Source organism: Porites lutea, chromosome 2 (assembly GCF_958299795.1).
Source record: "Porites lutea chromosome 2, jaPorLute2.1, whole genome shotgun sequence".
NCBI classification, from domain to species: Eukaryota; Metazoa; Cnidaria; class Anthozoa; order Scleractinia; family Poritidae; genus Porites; species Porites lutea.
In genome coordinates this window covers 55,194,609-55,207,315 of record NC_133202.1, presented here as the reverse complement: position 1 = coordinate 55,207,315, position 12,707 = coordinate 55,194,609, and the positions used below count along the sequence as shown (strand labels likewise).

Below are 12,707 nucleotides of genomic sequence, written 5' to 3'. Positions count from 1 at the left end.
GCTACAAATGATATTCTGCTCATGCGTAAATGAAACCACGCTTTTCTCCCTCTTGCGATCGCTTTTGCGTGAAAATGGCAGCTCGACTCCAGAGCGAGTCGGAAGCGTAAGCACTGGGGCCGAGAATGATCGCTTCGCTTCCAGAAGATATTCATTTAAAAACAAACCCGGTGAACGAATGATAAAACAGTTATTAAACTCGGTTATCGCAAAATATCGTGATTTGTCAGTGTCTCGCAGCTCAAATATTTGCCTCAGCCTTCGGTTTCGGCAAATAATTGATCTGCTCGCCACTGACAAATTACGATATTTTGCTCAACCTCGTCCAATAATTGTATTTTAATAATAATTATCGATCCATGATTACTTTCTCGCTGGCGTGTGTGACCGACGTCCAGTAGTGACTCGCGCAGTCAATCTAAGGATATCACGTAACTCAATCCTTATTGGGTTTGCGTTCTTATAATATAAACTGCTCTTTTAGTTTTTCAATTTGGGTAACTGTAACGGTTCAGCGAGATTTTGCAACCTCCTTGAGAGAAATGTTTCATAAGCGCGTTTCTAAGATTCTCCTCTGCTCGCAGCATAGGCCTCTGTCTCTAGTGTGAAAACGGCCAATTTGACCCAAAACGAGGCCCGCCCGGTCGGGCATTTCACTTTCGTGTCAAAATTTTGGTGAGTGGTCGCAAGCAAAAGGTTTCCGTAATTCTTTCATTCAGCATGTACATCGCGTTAAAAGATGGAACATGTCTAGATCAAAACTGGAGAAGATTTACAGCACAGCGCAGCACAGCTTTGATCTTCGAAATATTTAAAAAAGATCTTACCTCGCCTCTAAGTCACACTGAAGAGTTACAAAAATTTTGAAGAAACTGAGGAACTTGCTGAACGCAAATATTCGTTTAAAAGCAACTGAAAAATGCACGCGCAATACAACGTTCAAATAAAAATTCAACACAAGGACGTAACGTTACGTGCGCGCTCTGACTTTGAGAGGTTCAAATAAAATTAAAGTCCACCTTCAGTCCGGCTGGGTCTAGTATCATTCTACGCTTGAAATATCATCAGGCATTTGTTGACATAAACCACGTTCTCGTTGACACGAGGAACGTTACGAAACACGCTAAGCATGATGGTATTGAGACGTCAAGATGCTCTGGTTACCGCGGGTATATGGCTAACAAGGTCACAGCAAAGCAATGATAAAGTTTATTCTACATTTTGAACAGAACATTTTCGCTTAAAAGAAATTGTGACAAAAGTAAAACAATCCGCAAGTTTGTTTAATTACTGAGCCAGCATTTAGTTTCCGAAAGTATTATATCGAATACCGAAACATCCGCTCATAATACCAAGATTCTGAAGGAAAAACTAAAATTAGCTCAGCACAGCAACATTCTCATTTTCATAAAAGAACAGTTATGCATTGATTAACAATGCAATTATTGTCAATTGTTGAATTAAAATTGTATAATTTTTAGTCATATTCTTTGGTTCTGTAATAATTCACATACAAATTAGAAATGAGGAGCAGTAGGAATTAAAAATTTATCATTTTCGTTGTCTTTGAACTTTAAATTTCTTGTCCACGTCAGAGAAGTTGTCTTCAAGAAGGTCTTCAAAGTACGTTTCTAGTGCCTTGCCAGCCTTACCCACGAATGAAGACTCCTGCAACACAAAAACACGAGTTAAACAAAGACTTGTTTAAACATTAAACATGTTCTCCAATATTTGTTCAATGGATTTCGAAGCGATTTTGAATTAAAATTGCTGCTCTTAACTCGTTCAGAAGCATCAGGCGATTTGTTCAAACGGTCTATCGTTAATGCCCATTACCAGGTAACCATATACAGGGTCACATCACGAAGCAGACAAGAAAAGAAAACGCTTGTGTTAAACGTAACATCGGTTAATTTAGTCGAGAGAAAACGTTACGCCTTTCTTTGAGATTTTGAACCACACCAGTCGTCTCAACTGATGCACCCCCTAAAAGTACTCTGGATAGCCTAAAAAAGTGTTTTCAATGTATTTGGGTGGAAACCGCCGTTGGGTGCCCCTGCCTAAATTGAGCGTCTTACTGGCTCTTATAGTAGACTTTCTTCAATGGACCACGCTATGATTGCGGTGAAGTGGCGGCAATTTGCTGGCTCATTTTTTACTGTTTAACAGCAAAGGGGAACCCAGAAACTGTCTTTCAGCATAAGGTTCATGAGAAATAAAACCCAAGTGTATCTACCAATCTTCTCTGCCACACTACATGGGAAGAAAGAGGAATTATGTCCTGTTTGTGAGGTTGCCAAAGCAGCTTATAGCCCCCGGAATATTTTTTCTGAAGGAGAGGTAAGGGAGAAATTAGAATTAAAGGTACAGTCGAACCTCCTCTAACGGCCACCTTTCTACAACGGCCACGTTTTTTGGCGAACAGTCCATACATTGACTCTTTTTTAAACCTCTCTACAAAGGCCACTTCCTTCTGTCCCAAAAGTGGCCTTTGTCGGGAGGTTCAAGACACTGCAGGTAGTTTTAAAGTCTAGCAAGCTTAAGCGTGTAATTACCAGGTTGTATTTGTCACTGTTAGAAAACACAAGTCGTACGTCTGCCACAAAGCTTTCCACATCCGGGTACTCCAAGCACTTGAGCTTTTCACGTATTGTGCCGAGGTCCATAGGGGTTGTTACGAATTGCAAATAGTCTGGAACCTAGTGTGCCGTGAAAAATAGACTAACATAAACTCGTTTTCAAGTTAGAACAGTTGAAACAGAGTTAATAAAGTTAGACTGAGGAACTTCGATGCTTTCACCGCTATGTAAACAATAAAAGTCATTTAATACGTGTTTTTTTCGCGTATCTTTAAAGTATGTTGTGTTGTAAAACATAAGTTGTTATTGTTTTCCTCCTCATTGCTACTACATCAAACAGATATCAGTTATCTATCCAGCTTATTATTGGCATAACAGCCTCAAGGAATAATTGAAACACAGACTCTTTTCGATGCCGCAGGTTGATAGCCTACCTCGCGGAGATTAACAGCTTCAGCAAAAGGCCAGCTGTCCTCATGAAGAAGAAGATCACGTACAATTTTCTCACAGGCACTCATCTAAATATAAACAAACCGTATAAGATCTAGTCTGTGCTTTGAAAGGCGTCGTTTTATTAGTAATAGAACGTGTCTTTAACTACAACACACTAGAGAAAATCTGATGCAACAAAACGCAATAAGTAAGCATAAACATTTTGGCGCAGTAAGCAGCATTTTGGAGAAAAAGTGGGCCGACAGAAAAAGATAATTCTTCAATTGTCTTTTCTTTTATTCTTGCCGCAATTTAAAGGGGGTATCTGCTATCTTTTTAAAAAACTAAAACCTTGCTCGCATCAATTGAATTCCAAAAAAACAATGGGCTAATTTTGTCATTCACGATTATATTTAGGCATTGACGCTGATTCCTGTCGTCTATCGCTACGGATAGCAAGGATCAGGGGACATGGATTAAAACTTGAAAAAGTTGGGCCAACGTCTTCCAAGTTTTAATGCTACTCCTGCAAAAATCACCAAATAAATTATTATGGTTAGTGTTCCTTGATAAAATTTGTTCGTCTCAAAGAGCTGTCGTACAAAATCATCCACAATAACATGGCGAGAGAGGAAGGAGTAACGAAGTGAAGGAGTTGAAAGCAGGTGCAAAGAAGAAACAGAACTTACTTCTAAGCTCACTCGACTCCGTTTGTCTCTGTTGTTGTCTTGTGTCCTGCTTCTGGTGTTTCTTGCTTCTTTCTGTCCGTCCTTGGCTGTAGAGCTAACAAATAGAACCACACTGAGTACAATTTAATTCTCCCGTCTTTTACTTAGACTGCGAGCAAGCTCTTTCCCCCACTGCTCGCAGGCTAATTTTTAGTTCGCTCATATATATCAAAGTAAAAGGCTGAATAACCTTTCAAATTCTTAGAACCTCCTAGGTAAATTGCAAAATTATAGGTTCTTGCGTGGATTTTCTACTGTATTGCGATGAATGATAAAAAGACAAAAACAAACCGAAATTTCATTCTTAAGTTAGCTAGCACGCCGCATCACACAAAATTTCTCCAGTTTACCTGTTTCTGAGCTTGCCCTTGCTTTGTTCCCTATCCTTGTCGCTTTTCTTCTTTCTGCCTTTCTTGTCGTCATTAGCTATTTCATTTTCTTCCCGGCACTTTTTTTTCGCACCGCGCTTGTTCCTCTTATTAGTGTGTTTTCCATTGACCGCTTGCTTATTGGATCTAATGCTCCTCTTGGACTTGTTATCACTTCCACTCTCATCGGACTCGTCAATCGAGCTCGAAACCTGTTTTGAGCCACGCTTTGCTTTACTCCTTGATGTTCGCTGATTCGTGACCTGTCGGACATCTTCGGTATCATCGTCATGATCTTCGGAAGAGTCGGAAATACGCCGTTGATTCCTCGTAGATCTTCGAGCAGACACGCTGTGACGACTGCCAGCATTTCGTCTAGTCGTTTTGCGGTTTGTCCTAACTTCTGTTTCACTATCACACTCATCGCCATCGTCAGAATCATCTGTCAACAATATCCAGAATGAACATTGAAAGGCTCGTTTATACCTTATAGATTGGAAAGGAAAGGCCTTCAGCAACGAAACTGATCGTTACAGTATATGTCTAACGATGTCTTTTCCACTCAGTAGAGCTTCTGAGTTTATCATTCAGTGGGTAGAAGAACATTCAATGCGACAGTTCAAAATTGTGAAATATGAACATTTCCGTGGATGCATTAAAACTGAGCTCCTCCATCCTCTGTTACAAAAAGTCACTTGTAGATTTTTCCATCCGCTTCACTTCCAACAGCGCGTAGATCATTATGCTATATCTCATTAGCAAAAAAAAAAAACAAACAAAATATTTAAAATGATCCAATATTTACCTCCGGAGGAAACTTTCTGTTGACGCGTTCGCCTCAAAGAGCGACCATAAAAAGATTTAACATTGGAATCCAGTTGTTCTTCGTCGTCATCGGATTCGATACAAGGACGTGTTCGGCGTCTCGTGTTACGTGTACTGACGTCATTGCTCGCTTCTGGCTGATGTTTCCGTCGAGTTCGCTTTGACACTACCTGGTGGCCAGACTCCTCAGAGCTTAGCGAGCGTGATCGTTTTCTTGTGATCTTCTTTCCTTGAGAACTTTCCACTTGCTTTGTATGTCTACCAATCTTGCTCCGAGCTGCCTTTGACGTTTTCATGTCAACTATAATTAAACATAAGTTCAATATGAGTCACCAGTTTTTTTTATTTTTATAGGGCTCGTTCAACTGACCGTATTCCTGAACAAGAATAAATGGTATTAACACTCGCCTGGGTATTTATTATACTAAATCTGCAATAATGGCTGGCAAACAATATTCATATACAATGTCGCATTGTGGTGGTTTTCGAATCAAAGCCGTGGAAAATATTTCAGTATAACAATCTTTCTGTACAGTCCCATTACGGAATACAGTCAGTCAAACGTACCTAAAACTCACTTTATCAGAAATTCAGTCAGTTAAACGAACAACGTCTTATGAACTTAAGCAACATCATTTAGTAAAAATCAGATTGGATACCTCTTTTATTGTTCTTCTGTTTCTTGTTCTTAGGCTGGCGACACTGCCAACAGCTCCAAGCTCCTCTATAACAGAAGTACACATATATGAGAAGGTTAGTAAAAACCATGATGCTGCGCTCGGTTGTTCAGAGTTGACCACTTTAGAAGAGGTGTGAACATGCTAGGACTGGAAAGTCGATGGATGGTATGAAGGCTATCTGATTTCAATCTGACGTTTCCCGAGCAGTGTTCAGGATGTTTGTCACATGAACCCATGAACCTACTAATTCTCATCATCGTTCTAGTAGTTACGTGAAAACGTTCACTTCTATGAGCCTCAACCGTGAGGTCCCACATGAGGAAACATTCGAGACAGAGGTGATGATTGACATGACATGTGATACAGGCGTGTTTAACACGTGCTCACCGTGGTATGTTTCTGAGAGGGGGCTGGTGACAGTCTTTGTGAAAAACTAAGGGACAGGTGTCACAGCAAACTAGTTCGCCGTCTTCTCCGCAAGTGTGACAATAATCTTCATTTTCTTCCAAACTCGCATCACTGACCTGGCAAACCAACAACAAAACAAGCTTCAGTTACGGTTACCGGTTACCTTCAGTGGTGTCTCACGTACAAATGAGGTAGCGCGTTCCGTAGGTTAAACTGCAGATACCTGAATACCTATATCAAATTAAAGCTAATTGAACTAGCTATCTTGATAAAATAACAAATTTGAACAAACTTGCACTGTCGGTTTTTTCATCATTTTTTTTTTTCACTGCGAGTGTCCGAATCAGCTTGTCATACACCCCTTAATTCGTACCACTAACAGTAACCGCATGATTCTTAGTGCCGCTTTGTTGATGTAGCTTTACACTGTCTGTTTCCTAGTAATTTCACTTTTTGATAACAGTGACATGATACAGACAGGAAACAGACAGGAAAACAAACAGAATCATCAACTGACCATTAGAATGGAAGCTATCTGAGTAAAATCATTTACTGTACTTTTGTTTTGCATATTCAAATAAACTTGTTGTTGTGTGTTTATCGAAAAAACGTATTCATAATAATCAAAAACCTCATCATCATCATCTTCTACTTCACTGCCACTCTCTTCTTTATAGTTCTTGGCATCAGATCGGCTACTTTGCCTCACAGTCGGCTGCTCATAACATGAAAAAAGGTACGTTAGTTAAGGTTTTCGAAGTTTAAAGAAAGAATATGCCCGGCCGATTTACATGAAACAGAAAGAAACTGATAGAAGCATGACTTGAACACTAAAGAGATAAAATCACTGCTAAATATTAAAAGTTTCGTCACAGACAAGTAGAAGAATCTGACCACCTTACAGTGCTACTTCGGTGGGAAAGTACCGAAACAAACATTCAAAAGCTGATATGTTTTCAGCGCTAAATCTTTCGTAAGAGAGAATAACATATTCTTTTACATAAACTGGACATCTCTAACACTGCTTAGAAAAACTACTTTTGGTGTGCTATTTTCGTCGCAGCTAGTCGTCTACGTGGTTGCTGAAACACCACCAATGTTAGGACAGATACCCTTGGAGGAGAGATGGTGGATCGCTTTGGCTATTGCCGATACTCGTTATCTCTTAGTGCGGAAAGCTCAGAACGATCGAAACCTGCGGACTAAGCTTAAGCTTGCTACCTTGCAAATAGGGCAACTCCAATGACCCTCAGGCACTTCAGATAACGCAGGCCGCAGGCACTGAAGATGATAACCTAAATTACACTCGTCGCACAAGATCAAAGTTTTACCAACTGCTTTGGAGCGGCAAACTTTACATCTCTGGAGACAGAAAACAGAAAAAGAAACAGCAAGTTTAACTATAAAAATTCATAAGGTAAATCAAATTCGCCACTTTAAAAACAAGGAGGGAACGGAAGCTGAAATGTATCCCGCAATTGTTATTGGGATCGTTCCTGGCGACGCGCCGGTCAGCTATTGGACGATTTTCTTTTCCATGTACTTAGTAACAGTCCCAAAAGACCCTGCGAAAAACAACTCGCACCAGTTTCCCTCTCGTTTCTAAAGTGGCGATTGGTAAATTAGGGACGCCACGACGGCGACGACAACGGGAACGTCAAAAAATTAATAGGTTGAATAAGGAAAAAAACACTGAACTCTGCAGGTGCATCATGCTTTTTTGTACATTTTTTTGCCGTCCCTGCTCGACTACGACGGGAAAATGCCTAATTTCACGTTTTATGGAAGACGTAAACAAGCGACGGCTAATTTTCCTTCTCTTTCTGACCTTGAATATGGTTCTTAGGAATTTGGCTCAAAAAGAGTTCGCTTGCATTTGACAAAGTAAATGAGTTGGAGTAATCGTGATAGAGATTGAAAGAACGCAAATTCACTTTTTTAAGTGACGTTTTCGTGGCCGTCGCCATCGTGGTATCTTAAACTCCCTATTCACTCATACGGTGAGGAAGGAGAAGCAGACAAAAATAAATAGAAATATATAACAAAACAAATAAAATCGGTTCAACCATGTGAAACTTTGCACTGGGTAAACTCAAAGCTTTCGACAATTAACCGATGGTTACTTTTACATTAAATGATACTTTCCGTAATACTTACGATATTTTCCGCTGACATATCCCAGATCACGGTTGAATCTAAAAGTTCATGGAGCAGGTGAAGACGAGATACAGTTGTTGCCTTTTTCACTTCCTCCAGCCATTTTTGTTTAGCTTGTTCGGAGTTGGCTTTGTCTTTAGAGAAAATTCCTTGATAGAACTGTGGCAACACAAATGTCAACAACTTCTCAAGTTGGGACGCCTAAACACAACACAAAGAGAAAGATGAGAACGATTGCACATGCATGGTTGATAACAATTCTACGTACGTTGACACCATACTTATCCAAACTTTACTGTCAGTAAAGCTATCATTGTTCGTCTAGCTTCTTGTGTTGACGTAGTTTTTCGTACAGTCTTTTCAAGTTGTACCGTACCGCGTTTCAGGGTTTGGTGATTGCACTACTCACAAAACCCCAAACTCTCAATTTGCCCACAGTTTTTCTACCAAGTACCGTTAGAATTAACGGTCATTGACTTCAGCTTTTCAAAATTCTTTTAGGAGTTCGCCTTCAGGGCTCGAAAAAAACAACAACAACTTGAATTCTAGTTTGTCTTTCGAGCAAGCACGTCGCACTTCTTCCTTGTCTCAGTTAAAAGGGAGCGACGAAGGCGACGGCTACGAAAACGTCACTTAAAAAGTGAATTCGCACTGCCTCGAACTTTATCGCGCTTATTCCATCTCGTTTAAGGTGGCTCGACTGGATTTTTTTGGGGGGATACCTCCCAAGTTTGAGCATTAATTACGTCCCATGAGTAAAGATATAGAAAAAAGGTTTCCGCAACTGTATTATATAAAGATGAAAATTTCTTATGATTTAAGTTTTAATGCAATCGGAGTCGCCATGGCAACGTAACGACGCCATTACGTTTTTTATTCAACTTTGTGTTCCTCTGTACCAGGAGTTTTTTTAAGAAATCGCTTAAGGGAGTTCGTACCTGCCATAATTGCCTCAATTATGGCAAAGTTTGAACAAATTCTATGAGAGCGTTCTCGAAATATTTTGAAACGAAGTTTTAAGCATCATAAAAACAGTGAAATAGCATGCTATCCACACAATTAGCTAATTTTTTAAGAAAATGATAAGCTTTGGAAACGCAGCTTCATCTCATAGTGGTTTGATTCCATTGAAAACTGTGTACAAAAAAAGACGGGAATTGCTCTGGGCGATCGCGAGTAAGAAGAATTTTATTAACTTGCGTTCCGCTGCTTTTGTTACAGTTTTTGCACGCAATTTGGTCCGTGCCTACAAATTTCGCATTTTTCAAAAACCGCTCGATAAATTTTTTTATAAATTTAAAAATCCCGAGGTCAGTCGTCAATAAATATACCCTGCAAGTTTCAAGAACATTGAAAAATCCTAAACCTACTTGTTTTTTTTGCCGTTCTCGTCGCCGTCGCCGTTGCTTAAGCTTCCTAATGGTTTTTTAGAGGATGACCTGGCTGTACCCTCACCGAAACCCATTGGGCAAGTAAGCTTTTAAAGCACTTGTCCAAGGCTACCGGACGGTACTTTTTTCGAGCCCTTCGTCTTTAACAGGCGACTCTAAAGAAATGAGGGAAATCGCTGGCTTTGACTAAGGGCTTCCTTCGTTTCATTGCCAACTCACCGGATTAAATTAAGTTTCAGAGCAAGCCACACCTACCAAATCACTCACGCATGACGCTTGATGTACGGCTTGTTTATATTTTTCCAGGCCAGTGTAATCAAGGATGGCCAAGTTGCCATTCACGAGGCTCTCAGCAATGCTCACCAACTCCTGTTAAGAGAAAACGCGCTTCAGTAAAACGGTAACCTCACAAGACATAAATGAACAGAAAGGACGTGAGGGTGGTTAAGATTAGAGTGAAGATGATTTAATGATATTACAAGGTATGGAGAGACTTTGAAGAAATTGGAGAGATATCTCCTTGGGGTAATTGACCAATATTTCACTGATATTTGGGTATAGGTGAGCTGCTGAGGGTTTAAAACCCTGACCCTGTTTAGGACAAAAAAAATCCTAAAATATGTACCCTGTTTAGGACGACAACCTTAATTTTATGACACTGTTTAGGACAAAGGACAAAATGTATGTATCATCGTATGTTTTTTGCGATAATTTATTTTCTTTTTTGATCAGAAATAACCAGTAAGGGAGTACACCCGCGAGATATCTCAATCGTATACAAGAGGTGAATCGCGAGTACTATTAAAATACGCCAACACTCAAGTCATGCTTGAAAATTTCAAGAACAGCATTATAGGGAAAATGAGAAAAGCATAAAGCCTCAGACCCTTTGTTTTTATGTAATAAGGTGATCTAAAATGGCCATAGAACCAATCAAAGCATGTAATGTAATTACACTAAAAAACTTATAATTAGAACAAGGTGAACAAATCACGATCACATCTCTGTCAAGGCATATTAATGTCCACGACTGCATATGACTGAAAAATATTAGCAGAAAGAGTGGGAATATTTTAATTAAAACTACAAAACCTTTGGAATTGTTAGTAAAAAATAGTACGTTTTTTGGTAGTTCTTAATTGCTAATAACAAAAAAAAAAAACGGTTGCGATAACTATGCAAAGACAAAGGCAAACGCTAGACGCGACAAACACATTTCTGTTTCAAACCTCTTTAATGGAGCTGAAAATATCTTCTTCGCCTGTTTCTGATTTTGTAGGACGTTTACCACGGTTGCTTTCTCTGTTCGAAAATATAAAACAAAAGTAATAAGTAAGGATAGTAAGAAAACAGATTGTCTCTGATTACTTAAGTTACTTTAACGAAGGTGAAACAAAACTTTCTAACTTACCACTCTCAAGCTACGGATTGTCACACAACCCAAGTTTCTTGAGGAAAGATAATATTCCCGAAAACCCAGAGAAATAATTATCTTGAAGCAAAGCCACTACAAAGCACAACACAGCCGTATACACAAATGTAGCAGCTGAAATTTTTTTAGTGCCTTGTGTCGTGAATAATTTCAAGTATGTTAGTTCTATCGCATCTGACGGGTTTCAAACTATGAGTTTTACAAACCTTTTAATTCCATCAGTAATGCATGTCATTTTTTCACAGAGTGACTTCTTTAAAGCACTCTCTCTTATGCCCTGAGTTGCTAAACTTTCTAGCAATGCTTGAACATCTTCCACGGTGTCATAACATGACCAGCTGTAAGGAATATCAGGATAGCTGTAGATAAAGACAAATATGTTATCATCCGTTATCTGCTTGATTCTAGTCTAGCTATCCTGCAGTCCTGTAGCAGGAGGTTCAATTGTAAAGAACATTGTCAAGGCAAAATTTCACTTCGCGCCGTCATAACTACCGAATAGAAAGCTTTAGCTATTGGGTACTTAAAAGTCTTCCTCAGAGCTGCCATTTATCAGAAACTAAAACATTCCGGCACTGACTTACCCTGAATTTTCACTGACCTCTAAACAATTTACCCCTAACTTTCATTCAGTGACTAGTAATAAAAAACAATCCGCGTTTACATTTGCTTCGCCGGGCTTTTTTGTACACCATGAATTTTCCTGTCTTCATTTTCAAACTCTTTACGCTTTTCACGGCAGTTTGTGTGCAACGAAAATATACTATTACCAACGTTGTCAATGACTTCGGACAATATCAGAGATTTGCCTCGACTTTTGAAAAAATTCCCTGACTTTTCCCGACCTTGAAACATTTTTGTGTTTCTCTGATTTACCTCTGATCGGAGAACTGTTCCTAGGAAGACTTGAGCTGGGTTTTGTTGCACGGTACAACTGACTTGGAAACCCGAGAGGGAATGCTAAACCATGACAACAGAGACCTTTAGATTCTAAGAAGAGGATAACTACAAGTACCAGATTATCTACTAAATAGTGCGCGCGCTTGAATCAGCGTCATTTTGGCGGGAAAGCGTGATAGCCGTCGCCATTCTACTAAGAGTTTTGACGAGCTTTAGGGCTTAACCTCCTTCAATAGCAGAAAAAAAGGGCAATGAAGCTTTCCGCGGTGTCTTTTTCTTTTAGAAAAAACGCAAAAACTTTGAAGATGAACTTCGTCCCCGTAGTCGTTCTCGTCTTGGAATCTAAAGGTCTCTAATATGACCTCTCCCTACCTTAATTCTTGACTTTTGCTTTCATTTTCTGTCCTCTTGGATTCATCTTCTTCCATTTCAACTATTGCTACGTCATCATTATCTTCAGTTTCTCCATTATTTCCGGATGCTTTCACCACACTGTCTTTGTGAGCGACACCAGAAGGCTGTTGTTCCATAGTCTTCCAACCTTGCTCTATATAAACACCCGATGCTGGACCGTTGAAAACCCAGTAACGGGAGTTATTACGGTCATATCCAATGGGTTTCAGTCTCAAAGTATATTGGCATTGAGCCAGGTGAATCTGCAAAATTATGGAATATTTAAACAATTCTCACACACGACATGCAAGGCTGTCATTAATTGGTGGGGGCCGGAGATTTCCCCCGGCTAGTTTCAAAGGAAAAGAGAAGAAAAATAGAACCAAAAGAAACCTCTAGCTGTTTGATTCCCGC

General features: G+C 39.6%; 1 protein-coding gene across 1 annotated transcript in view; it reads right to left on the bottom strand.

The window, feature by feature from the left end:
- Nucleotides 1-1,192: 1,192 nt before the first annotated feature.
- The window catches only part of LOC140926437 (tyrosine-protein kinase BAZ1B-like), a 28,614-nt gene continuing 17,099 nt past the window's right edge, over nt 1,193-12,707 (bottom strand). The window contains exons 20-34 of the mRNA XM_073376177.1: nt 12,273-12,556; nt 11,207-11,359; nt 10,798-10,870; nt 9,824-9,937; nt 8,178-8,378; nt 7,242-7,382; nt 6,652-6,735; nt 6,000-6,136; nt 5,592-5,656; nt 4,913-5,233; nt 4,090-4,549; nt 3,701-3,794; nt 3,014-3,097; nt 2,556-2,699; nt 1,193-1,668 (exon numbers count right to left, since the gene is read on the bottom strand). Of these exons, the coding sequence (XP_073232278.1) occupies nt 1,552-1,668; nt 2,556-2,699; nt 3,014-3,097; nt 3,701-3,794; nt 4,090-4,549; nt 4,913-5,233; nt 5,592-5,656; nt 6,000-6,136; nt 6,652-6,735; nt 7,242-7,382; nt 8,178-8,378; nt 9,824-9,937; nt 10,798-10,870; nt 11,207-11,359; nt 12,273-12,556 (2,472 nt within the window). The 3' untranslated portion in view covers nt 1,193-1,551. The remainder of the gene's footprint in view (nt 1,669-2,555; nt 2,700-3,013; nt 3,098-3,700; nt 3,795-4,089; nt 4,550-4,912; nt 5,234-5,591; nt 5,657-5,999; nt 6,137-6,651; nt 6,736-7,241; nt 7,383-8,177; nt 8,379-9,823; nt 9,938-10,797; nt 10,871-11,206; nt 11,360-12,272; nt 12,557-12,707) is intronic.